At 45.1% G+C, this 12182-nt stretch overlaps 1 protein-coding gene across 1 annotated transcript in view; it reads left to right on the plus strand.

Annotated features, from left to right (window-relative positions):
* LOC115098041 (transmembrane protein 189-like) overlaps positions 1-12182 on the plus strand; it is a 48205-nt gene that overhangs the window by 20031 nt on the left and 15992 nt on the right. Inside the window, exon 3 of the mRNA XM_029614329.1 lies at positions 11154-11245. Coding sequence (XP_029470189.1) covers positions 11154-11245 — 92 coding nt within the window. The remainder of the gene's footprint in view (positions 1-11153; positions 11246-12182) is intronic.

Consider the following 12182-nt stretch of genomic DNA (forward strand, 5'->3'; position numbering starts at 1 on the left):
TCCAGCACTATCATCTAAAGCAAAACACGCATTTCCTTTCATGGCACATATCGTCTGCATCTTGCCTTCCTTTGACCTTCATGTAGCTGCCGTCACGGCTGGCTGGTTCCTGCTGGATGCATGGTAAAGCTGCACACACTGCCCTGCCTGGATGGGTGATGTGGTATAACCAGATATGGAGGCAATGTTTTGTTCAATAGAAGTGATTTTATAAAAGAGCTTGCTGCTTCTTTTATACCGCTAGTTCCATGTCTGAGTAGTGCAGCCTCTTCTACTATAACCTATTTTGTAGAGAATAGAAGTCCTAAGAGAAGGTTTCAGAGAAAAAATGCACCCAGCAAAGCTTTAATAAAGACATTATTTTTTAAAGAACCTTTTATCTCCGATAAATGCTGTGGGAGCAGCTGCCGTTCTCCTGAACAGTCTCGTCTCTGCTGTTCTTCTGCGATCTTGAAAGTATCAACAGACTGGAGAGAGAGAGAGAGAGGGTCAGCAGTATGGGAAGATATCCTTTCCCTGAAAGGGTCCTGGACGCCTGTGGCAGCGGTGGGATGAAGCCCAGGCCGTGAGAATTCAAACCTGCTGGGGATGCACTAAGGGAAGGAGGGAGAAGTCCTGGGGCACAAATGGGCAGGTTGGGTGCTCCTGCTCTTTCTGTTTCTCCAAACCCATTAAGGTGGGTGCTGCTCCACAGGGTTTTCCTGTGGTCGATGCTTGAGGAAGAGTTCAGAATTGGGGTTATTACGTTTTCTTGACACACATTGTATTTTCATCACTGCAATGGTGGGGAGGATAAAGTGAAGAAGACAAAAGGCCACTTTTTTTTTTTTGGTCTGTTGCTTTTCTAACATCCCTTTGGGTTGAGTTGGGTACCTTCCAAAAACCGGAGGAGACCGTACGGTGAACCAGCTGCTCACTCTGAAGCAACGCTGCAAAAGCCGCCACCACCAGAGCCCTGAAAGCTTCCGTGGTGGTGCGGCTCATCCAAAATTTATTTATTTATTTTTTTAGTTTTAAAAGGGGTGGGGGAGGATGGAAACCCCCCCCCCCCCCGGGAAGGTTTGTGCGTTTTGTTGCTGAAGATCTCGGTTGATTGGACCCCCCCTCCCCAGGACATTTCAGCAGCAGCTCTGCTTTGGTTGAGATATATTGTATTTTGACATTTATTAATTAAACGCAGTTACAGCAGTTTCACTTTTTTTTTTTTTGTTTCCTCCATACTCCATGTGTTTCTTGAGGATGCCCCAGTACATGTCCCTTGGTCTACGGCGGCTCCTCCAGCGCACAGACCTCTCGTGGCTATGACGTAGGATGCAGCTGCTCTTAAGGTTACATTCAGTAATGCCACTTAGGCCGTAGTAACATACGTAGAAATGATGGCTGATAAAAGACCGGATGGTTCACCCAGCTTGCCCGGCAATTTGTTTCTGGCAGTAACTGCCGCTCCGTGCAGGTTACCCCATGCATTCTGTTAAGAGTAGTAACTGCCATCAGGCTGGCTTTTTTGCTGAATATTATAGAATCTGGATGAACATAAAACACAGACTGGAATTTGTATATATTTATTTTTACACCTTTTTTTTCCCCCTTAATTGGAAAGACTTTCTACAAAGAAGGTGTGTTTTGTTTGCAGTAGTAGAAAGTGCTGGTTGAGCAGTGCCCAGCTGTGATTGGGAACACCAGTGGTTTTTTGGTAAGTGAATCTAGCAGCCCAGGTCTGGAGGTGTGATGCAGCTTAAATCGGGGCTGCCTTCTCATGTCCCATTGCGAGCATTGCTTGAGCACACATCATGGGAGATAGCGCGCTCGTCCAAGTTGTCTGTGTAACCTGTGATCATCTTTCCCCTGCATGCAGGGCACAAATTCCAGATGCACAGCATAGTATAAAGCTGGAATTGGCCCTTTATTTTGGGAGAAGTTTTTCAGCTGAAGAACTCGAGAGCCTTTAATTGAGCTGCAGAATTGTAAGCTTTTCAGCATTTTCATGTTTAAAATCCTGGTCTTTGTGGAGCTAATGTGCTTGATTCTAGGGAGGAAGGTAAGATGGCTGCTGCTACTGGGGAGATTACCTTCAGCACCCCCTCCCCTGGCTGGTGCAGGTACTTCTCGCCTGGACGTTGGGTCTGGAGAGGGCGTGCCAGGGTTCTTTCCTGAACCCTGTAATCATGGGCCTGAAATATGTGGCAGTGGGTGGCTAGGACTTGCCTCCCTGTCCCAGGGGCTTGTGCACGATATTCTGAGCGCCAGCTGAACTGGGGAACAAGTTCCAAGCCAGCAATCAAGCCTGTGTCCTCTATAACCACTGTTTAAGCCACCAGGCTGCATCTGGGCAGGGAAATACATAAAGAGAGAGGAGTACAAGGGCAATAAAGTGAAAGAAACCCCCCGAAAACAAACATAAGCAAGCCTCCACTGCAACGTGCACGCTCCCTCCCTCTTCCCTGGTGTGGAACGGTCAGGATGTCTAGTGGTGTGTTGGCACTGGTCCTCCCCACACTGCTTTTTGACAGAGATTCCTCAAGCTCTCACACCCTAGCTGTGTGCGAGGACATGCCACATGGGGCGCGAAAACCAGTAGCTTCTGCACAGAGAAGCCAAGCTCCTTTTTGTTCTTACTGGAACAGGAAATCTGTCAGGTGCTAGATCTGCTAGGTCTGTTAACCAGCTTTGAACCCTGGCCCCAGCTTAAGGATTTGTTTTCTCCCTCCTATTGGCAGGTCTGTAAGTGGAGCCTGCATCCACACAATGCTGCTTTTGCTAAGCAACTAAACTGTCTGTACTCAACTGCCAAAAGAACAAAGTCCGTGTGGTAGTTTGCTTTCACACCTTTCTTGAGAAGGAGAGGCGTCAACCTGGCAGCCCAGACACTCGGCATCTATCCTGCCCCCGCCCCTCTGAGCCAGACTCCCAACATTACACACGCACAATGAAAACCTGAGTCATAGCGGGGATGCAATGGCAATAGCCCTTTATTAAAATACCCTAACGGGAGTCTAGTTTAGGTGCAGAGTCGATCCCAACTTCAAGGCAGGTGCCGATTTTTATATGTTCCTTTCGCTGGGGTGCAACCGAGGGGGTCATGCTCCCTGCAAGTCCCATCCCCCCCACCCCCCCCCTCCAGAGTGCTCTTACTGGAGGGTCCTGGCAGGCTGCCACACTGCAGGGCCACGCCAGAGCCCCTCACAAACATACCTGGCCGTCGATTCATCAAGGCCCACTACCCAGGCCTGACGCTTGTTATCAATGGCCAATCGCTAAGTGGTAGCCCGAAGGCCCCTCTCTTCCAAACCGCCACCTCCCTGCTTCATATATAGCCCCCAGCGTTTCAAAAATCTCCAGGGACTCTGTTGCCTCCGCCACAGGGATCCCGTCGTGTGGGCTAGGAAGTGCTCTTCCATCCCTACAGGACGGGCTCTCGCCATATCAAATGGCTACGGCTCCTGCAATAAACCTGTGAATACCCTCTGCAAAGCTTGCAGAAACAAATCATTCCCCATGTCGGACAAATGCACTCCGTCCAGAGCGTATAATTCTGCACAGTGCGTGCCAACCCACACATGCCTCAGATGATACCCGCCCGGGCATTGAATGGCCCTGGCTTTCTGCCAATTTGAATTTGGCGCAGTACCTCCCTCACCATCCAATGCCCAACAGTTTCTGCTGGGGTATGATTTCGGACCAACAGGTTGTTGGATGGCTATGCTTAGACAATGCGGCTCAAGTCGTCCCTGATTGTGTTCAGCAGTGCGAGGCTGGTGCTGCTGCCAAGGTGTATGATAACTAGGTCTGGTGGTGTGAAACCAGCTCTTTCCACCTGCAGCATGGGCCAGAGTTAGTGCCAGCGCATATCTCTTTGACCCAGCCATTTGATGGTCCAGCCTCTCCCAGACAACCCCAGGTCGAGCCCAAATTTCCCTCTTGCATCCCTTCTACGCGCATGGTTGATGACTGAGTGGCCAGCGATCCATGCTGAATGACGATGGATAGCAGCTACAAGCGAAAGGAAACTTAAGTCTTGGGATGCTCCCGGCGCAAGGAAGCTGTTGTCATGCCTGATGTATGACGTAAATGGCCTGGATCTCCATCTGCCCATCTGTTATATGACAGCCTGTGGCAGACCGGCGGTAGCAGCGCTGGTGGCGGCACCAATGCGGAATGAGTGAGTACCGAAACATTCTCTCTGAAGCTCAGCTTGTAGCAGCGCTTTCTCGAAAACTGCAGAGAACTGGAATTTGCTTAATGAGTTTCTGTCCTGGTGCAGTAAGAACAAACCATCCTTTGGGGGCGTAATGCTAGGTAAAGCGTCAGTCGCAACCGGACATGTTACCAGACCTTTAACTGCTGTCAGTGATGACTTGACCACACATCCCTTGATCAGTCTTAGACTGTCTCAGCCTCAAGCGTAGTGTGCCGTTTGAGACGCTGACATCCTCCCATATTAAGCCTCACAGCTGTGAAGCATTCTGCGATGGTGCTGTAAACTCACCGACTCACAGGGCACCAAAGAATGCAAGTGCAAAGGCGACTTGGAAGAATATTTTCAAACTCTCTTGCCGCTACCAATGGCAGGATGCTCCACAGTGACATCAGGAGGTCATGGGTTAGCAGTCTCTAAGTGTCAGGCCAGGGTATAGACTCCCTTGCCCAGCCTAACATTACTCTCCTGACCTCCAAAGTACTGCTCCGCTGGGCTCGTTTCCAGCTTCGCGAAATATATGAAGGTGGCTAGGTGCGAACAAACCATGTTCCTAGACAATCCCTGCTGTTTGGCGTGCATGATGTACCAAATAATAGATCTTCAGGAACCTGACTGGACCAACCGTTCGCAATAAGGCATGCCTTCACTTTGTTGTAGTTGCAAATATAGGTGTTCCACGTGGCTGGAAAAAGTGATCTTTGCAGCATCTCGTACGCCATCTGGTTCCGAAGGACCATAGCTGCTCTGGGACCTTTCTGCCAACCAGTTCCGCTTGTGGCGCCAGCTTTCTGAACAGGGACCACTTGCAATGAGAGAGAGAATCCACTATCTCATTGCGCATTCCAGGAATATTCTTCGTCTGTGCCACGATGTTCATACACAACCAGCATAATACGAACTACCTGAGCAACTCTGACACCAGGAGGAACTTGGAGGACTGATTGTTTATTTGACTGTACTACCGTTGCATTGTCACACCATAATACCACCTGTTGACTAAGCATCTCGCCCCAGATGTGTAAGGCAACTATGATAGGGAACAGCTCAAGAAATGTGATATTCTGGTTAAGCCAGTTGCAGCCTATTAATCTGGTCATCGTGCCGTGCACAAAAGGACTATGAAATAAATACCAGTACCTCCTGACATGATAGAGTAAAGCGGAAGGTCGTCGCTGCTGACCGGCCTAGGGAGCCAACCTGAAATCCTTGAGGAACTTAGACCACAGAGCTAAGTCCTCCTTGATTGCTTATCCGCAAGTGGTGGTCGTGATGAATCAGGCCCACCATGGATCGCATTAATCGGCACAGAAAGATCTTGCCCATGAGGATAACTCGCATGGCAAAGGCCAAACTGCCTATGAGAACCTTTATGTGCTTCAGCGTGACTTTCCTACTTCGCCTGGTGATAGTCACAATATCTGCCAGTCTCGCTAGCTTGTCACTAGGGATTCTGGATTCCAGTCCCGTGGAATTGAGCTCAGTCCCCAGGAAATTTAGGACTGTTGCCGGGCCTTGTGACCTGTCCGTGCCAGCTTATGAAATGTCAAATAGCATTGCGCATTCAGCCGTACCCCCTTTCCTATAAACAGGAAATTATCAAGGTAATGTACTAGCGATGCTAGCCTAGAAGCCTCTGCAGTGGCCCAATGTAAGAAGGTACTGAACATTACAAAGTAGGCCCAAGATCCAGCATTCCATCGGCAGACACTTGTAATAGAAGTTCCTCTCGAAACTGAAGCAGAGTAGTGGGAAACTGCATGGGTGAACTGGGATCAACTGAAAAGTGGACTCAATATCCACTTCTGCCATGAGGGAACCCTGTCTTCAGGACCTCGGTAATAGATCTGAAATTTCATTTTTTAGTTCCTTCAGTACCCTGGGATGCATACCATCCAGTCCAGGTGATTTGCTACTCTTTAGTTTGTCAATCTGGCCTACTGCATCTTCCAGGTTCACAGTGATTTCGTTCAGTTTGACTCATCACCCCTGAAAACCATTTCCAGAACTGGTATCTCCCCAACATCCTCATTAGTAAACACAGAAGCAAAGAATTCATTTAGTCTTTCTGCAATGGCCTTATCTTCTCTAAGAGCCCCTTTACTACCCCCCCCCCCCCCCAGGTCATCTAACAGTCCAACTGATTCCCTTACAGGTTTCTTGCTTTGGATAGATTTAAAAAAGTTTTTTATTATGAGTTTTCACCTCTGTGGCCATCTTCATTTCAAATTCTCTCTTAGCCTGCCTTATCAGTGTTTTACACTTAACTTGTCAATGCTTATGCTTTTCCTATTTTCTTCAGTTGGATCCTTCTAGCTTTTGAAGGATGTTTTTTGGATAAAATAGCCTCTTTCACCTCACCTCTTAACCATGCTGATAATAGTTTTGCCTTCCTTCCACCTTTCTTAATTCGTGGAATATATCTGGACTGCACTTCTAAAATTTTTTATTTTTAAACAATGTTCATGCCTGTACCTTTCGGTGGTGTTCTCTTTTTCTCATTTATCAAGGTTTCCCTTTTGAAAATTTAGTGTTAGAGTTGTAGATTTACATATTGTTCCCATTCCAGTCATTAGTTCAAATCTGCTCATGTTATGATCACTATTGCCAAGTGGCCCCACTCTCACCGAATCCTGCGTTCCTCTAAGACTTAAATCTAAAATAGCTCCCTCTTGTTTTGGTTCCTGAACCAATTGCTCTAGGAAGCTGTCATTCCATCCAGGAACCTTCTCTGGCATGTTCTGATGTTATTTACCCAGTCAATGTTGGGGTAATTGGCGGTGCATTAATGGGAGCTTTCAAATTGGTTAGCTTCATTGATTTCTCTTAGTATTTCATCATGTCTGACCATTTTGGCCAGGTGGACGGTAGTATACTCCTATCACTATACTCTTACCCAACACACATGGGATTCCTACCCATATAGATTCTACTGAGCATTTAGTCTCTTGTATGATCTTTATCCTGTTGGACTCTATACCCTCCTGGACATAAAGTGCCATTCATCCACCAAGTTGATCATCCCTATCATTGTGATAATTTATACCCTGATAGCGCTGTCCCATTGGTTATCCTCCTTCCACCAGGTCTCTGAGATGTCAATTATGTCATCATTCACTGCTATACACTCTAAAATGTCTGTATGCCAGAAGTCTAAGAATCAAGATGGGAGAGTTAGTGTGTGTTTGTTTGTATTAATAACCTGCTTTTCAGTTGATAGGGATAATTTGGAATTATTTAGCTTAGGTGATTGTCTGCTTATAGGCACATGGACTATTTTTGCTTGTATTGGAACCTCTGTTGGGATGCCCTAACTATCATGTGGACAAAGGTGAACTGGTAGATATGGTGTATTTGGGTTTTCAGAAGGCATTCAACAAAGTCCTGCATGAGATGCTTCTAAGAAAACGAAAGTCATGAGATAAGTGATGACAGTTTTGTGGATTGCAAGTTGGTTAAAAAACCAGAATAGGATTAAATGGTCAGTTTTCACACTGGAAAGGTAAAAGGTGGAGTACCTCAGGGATCTGTAACTGGACTGGTGCTTTTTAATATATTAAACTATCTGGAAAGGGGTGAGGTAATCAGATTTGCAGATACAAAATTGTTCAGAGTAGTTAAATCACAAGCAGATTGTGACAAATTGCTGGAAGACCTTGTGAGACTGGAAAATTGGGCATCCAAATGGCAGATGAAATTTAATGTGGATAAGTGCAAGGTGATGCATATAGGGAAAAATAACCCATGCTATAATTACACAATGTTGGGTTCCATATTAGGTGCTACCACCCAAGAAAGAGATCTAGGCGTCACAGTGGATAACACATTGAAATCGGTTCAGTGTACTGCGGTGTCAAAAAAGCAAACAGAATGTTGGGAATTATTAGAAAGGGAATGGTTAATAGAACGGAAAATGTCATAATGCCTCTGTATCGCTCCATGGTGAGACCGCACCTTGAATACTGTGTACAATTCTGGTTGCTGCATCTCAAAAAAGATATAATTGCGATGGAGAAGGGCTACCAAAATAAGGGGAATGGAACAGGTCTCCTATGAGGAAAGACTAAAGAGGTTAGGACTTTTCAGCTCGGAGAAGAGACGGCTGAGGGGGGATATGATAGAGGTGTTTAAAATCATGAGAGGTCTAGAACGGGTAGATGTGAATTGGTTATTTACTCTTTCGGATAATAGAAAGACAAGGGGGCACTCCATGAAGTTAGCATGTGGCACGTTTAAAACTAATCGGAGAAAGTTCTTTTTCACTCAACGCACAATTAAACTCTGGAATTTGTTGCCAGAGAATGTGGTTAGTGCAGTTAGTATAGCTGTGTTTAAAAAAGGATTGGATAGGTTCTTGGAGGAAAAGTCCATTACCTGCTATTAAGTTCACTTAGAGAATAGCCACTGCCATTAGCAATGGTAACATGGAATAGACTTAGTGTTTGGGTACTTGCCAGGTTCTTATGGCCTGGATTGGCCACTATTGGAAACAGGATGCTGGGCTTGATGGACCCTTGGTCTGCCCCAGTATGGCATATCTTATGTTCTTATGGTCCTGTTTCATTAGTATCCTTCAAACAAACATACATTCCTCTGAACCATGCACTGCTGAATGACATTTGACTTTCCCCATTGTTCTAGTTTAAAAGCTGCTGTATCTCCTTTTTAAAAGTTAGTGCCAGCATGCCTGGCTCCACTCTGGTTAAGGTGGAGCCCATCCTTTTGGAAAAATTTCCATCTTCCCCAAAAGGTTGTCCAGTTTCTTACAAAACTAAATCCCTCTTTCCTGCACTATCGCCTCATCCATGCATTGAGACTCTGGAACTCTGCCTCTGGTGACCTGCGCGTGGAACAGAGAGCATTTCAGAGAATGCCATCCTGGAGGTTCTGGATTTCAGCTTTCTACCTAAAATCCTAAATTTGGCTTCCAGAACCTCTCTCTTACATTTTCCTATGTCGTTGGTGCCCACATGTACCACGACAGTGGGCTTCTCCCCAGCACTTTCTATAATTCTATCTAGGTGACGCATGAGGTCCACCACCTTCACACCAGACAGGCAAGTTACCAGGCGATCCTCATGTCCACCATCTACCCAGCAGTCTACATTTCTGATGATCGAATCACCAACTATGATGTCTGACCTAACCCTTCCCTCCTGAGCAGTAGCCCTGGGAGACTTGTTCTCAGTGTGAGAGGACAATGCATCACTTGGAGAGCAGATCCTTGCTACAGGATCACTTCCTGATACACCAGGGTGATGCTTTCCAACTGGTAGGCCTTTCTGATCCAAGGCACACTCTAGCCTCCAGAGATCAGACGCGTTCTCTGAAAACCAGGAGCTCTTTGCACCGGGTGCACATATACAATCTTTCACCAGTGGGTAAAAAATCATACATGTGACATTCTACACAAAAGACTGGAAAGCCCCCTTCTTGTTGCTGGACTGCTGCCTTTATCTTAATTTTATTGAGTTCCTAGTTTAGGTTGCTAAGGGAGTTGGAGTTAGAGTATATTTTAAATTTATAAGTGTATTCACTAATTAATCTGCTAGTGACCTACAATGGGATGATTAAACTCTCAATAAAGGCTGGTGCAATAGTATGACTTAAATAAGAGCCTGATTGATTCTTAATGAGAAAGTGTCTCTTGCCTAAAAATAAAGGGTTGAGCAAGGGGTGGGTGAGAGGGAAAGAGACACTAGAATTAACTTCTTCTGGCTTGCTTATCTCAGATACACACTAACTAAAGAAAATATCCCACTATTTCACCTCTCTCTCCAAACTTTAAGTCCAAGATTTCCCAAAGCTATACTTTCAAATCCTCTTCAACCACCATTAAGTTGATCTTAATTCAAAGGATTGAGAGGTTTGTGATTTGTGTGCCTAATGGCGCATGCTTCAGTTCCTCTTCTACTGCAAAGGGTGTAGGGCCTCTGGAAGCTAGGGCCGTGGAGTTCAAATCCTGGATTGATAGTCAAACTACCTGCTCTTGTCCTGGGTAACTTCCAAATTGCGCCCTCAAATCAAGTACGGGTTTTAGGTATCCAGCTAGATGAGATTCTTACGATGAAAAAGCACATCAAGAAATTAGTTACTACAGGTTACGCCAAGTTGCTTATTACATCGGTTGAAACCTTTATTAACTTTCGAGGACTTCCGTACTGCATTGCAAACTGTCTCAAACCTAGACTACTGTAGCTGCTTATTACTCAGTCTTCCCACATGTCTATTAAGTTACAATTATTACAAAATGCCTTAGCAAGACTTTTATTAGGAACTAGGAAATTTGATCACATTACACCCTCACTGATCTCACTGCACTGGCTGCCAGTACAAGCTCGACTCTGTATTACACAGTGTTTAACGCTAATATTCAAAACCATTCCTTCCAATAACACCAGTATGATAGGTGTGACAATACAACCATACACACCTCAACGAACACCAAGATCTCACAATAAAGGACTATTGACTATTCCCACAATACGGAGCATACACCTGACACAAGTAAGATTGTGTTTTCCATTGCATGCCTAAAGCTATGGAACTCTCTACCTAAGATGTTAACATTCGATATCAGATTTAAATGTGAGCTAAAAACTTGGCTATTCAAAAATGCATATAGCCTAACTTAAAACATCAGAATATAGAGAGCTACAGTAACAAGGTTGAGATACTAACTGAAGATTGAAGAAGAAATTTAACGAGAGAATATAAGAATCAATACAACGTACTGAACAAAATGTGAAATTTATTTCTTCTGTCCTTCTCGACCGTGTTTTAAATCTTTAGTTAGCTTGTTTGATAGATGTTAATGCTTGTTCATGAATACTATCCCTGTAACCTGTCATTTGTTTTATAGCTATGAATGTTACTTTTCTAAACCTTTTTGATCTTTGCATGGAATGACTGTATATAAAATATTTAAATAAATCACATGTTTTAATTTTTCTTAAAGTTGCAGGAATTATCACTGCAGACTTTGCATCGGGATTAGTGCACTGGGGAGCTGACACGTGGGGGTCTGTGGAGCTGCCCATTGTTGGAAAAGTAAGTTTAACAAACACTGCTTGAAGGGTTTCTTTTTCAGCTGGGAGATTGGATTAAACATTGGGACTGTTCAAACACAGAAGCAACCCAACCTTGGCCACTATTTTCCAAGCTTCAGGAAGTCTGAGATTTCCGTTGATAATTGCTATTGAGGGACTACATCAGAGTATTTATTTATATTCTGCGTTTCAGCATTACAGTGCCCTGGTATGCTTTTGGGGGAAACAGGAGTGCACTGTCCCCTGCCAGATACAGTAGGGATTTTGACCTTGACTCCAGGTTCCTTATACACTGAGCCAAGGAACCAACCGGGGCAGGAGCAGCTGAGGTGGCACCAGTGCTGCTGCTGTAGCCTGTGATGTCTGCTGGGGAATTTTAGAAGACCTTCCTGAATCAGACGTGACCTCTCTGAATAAAACCCCAAACTGCCAGCACTCCTTGTGAAATCTAGTGAAGAAATCATAGCGCACAGGATTGTGACCCAGAGCCTTTAAGACTAACGCATGTAATTGGTCTCCCTGTCTTGACTGTCATCGAGCATCAACCTCTTAGGATGTTACTTTCGACCCATCTGTTGGGTTTTCTCATAACTCTTTTACATGTGTGATTACTGCAGGGTGAAACAATGCATGGCTCATGCTGTGCTGTCTGTGGTGCCAGTAGGAAGAGCATAGAGCGGGAAGCCTGTGTATTTATCCCAATTTTTGTTTCCCAAAATAACCATTCCCATATTCTGCTGGCCAGTCGGCAAACGTTAATGGATAGCACCTACCGAAGCTGGCTTCTGACGTGGCAGTTTGCTAATGATAGCAATGCTCGTTTCATACTGTTAGCTGGATGTCCTAAGCTGGTGGATCTTTATCTTGTAATCCTACTGCTATTACAGGTACCATTGCTCAAGAAAAGTGTGGCTCCTTAATAGTTTGAAAATAAAAAA

Source organism: Rhinatrema bivittatum, chromosome 8, assembly GCF_901001135.1.
Source record: "Rhinatrema bivittatum chromosome 8, aRhiBiv1.1, whole genome shotgun sequence".
NCBI classification, from domain to species: Eukaryota; Metazoa; Chordata; class Amphibia; order Gymnophiona; family Rhinatrematidae; genus Rhinatrema; species Rhinatrema bivittatum.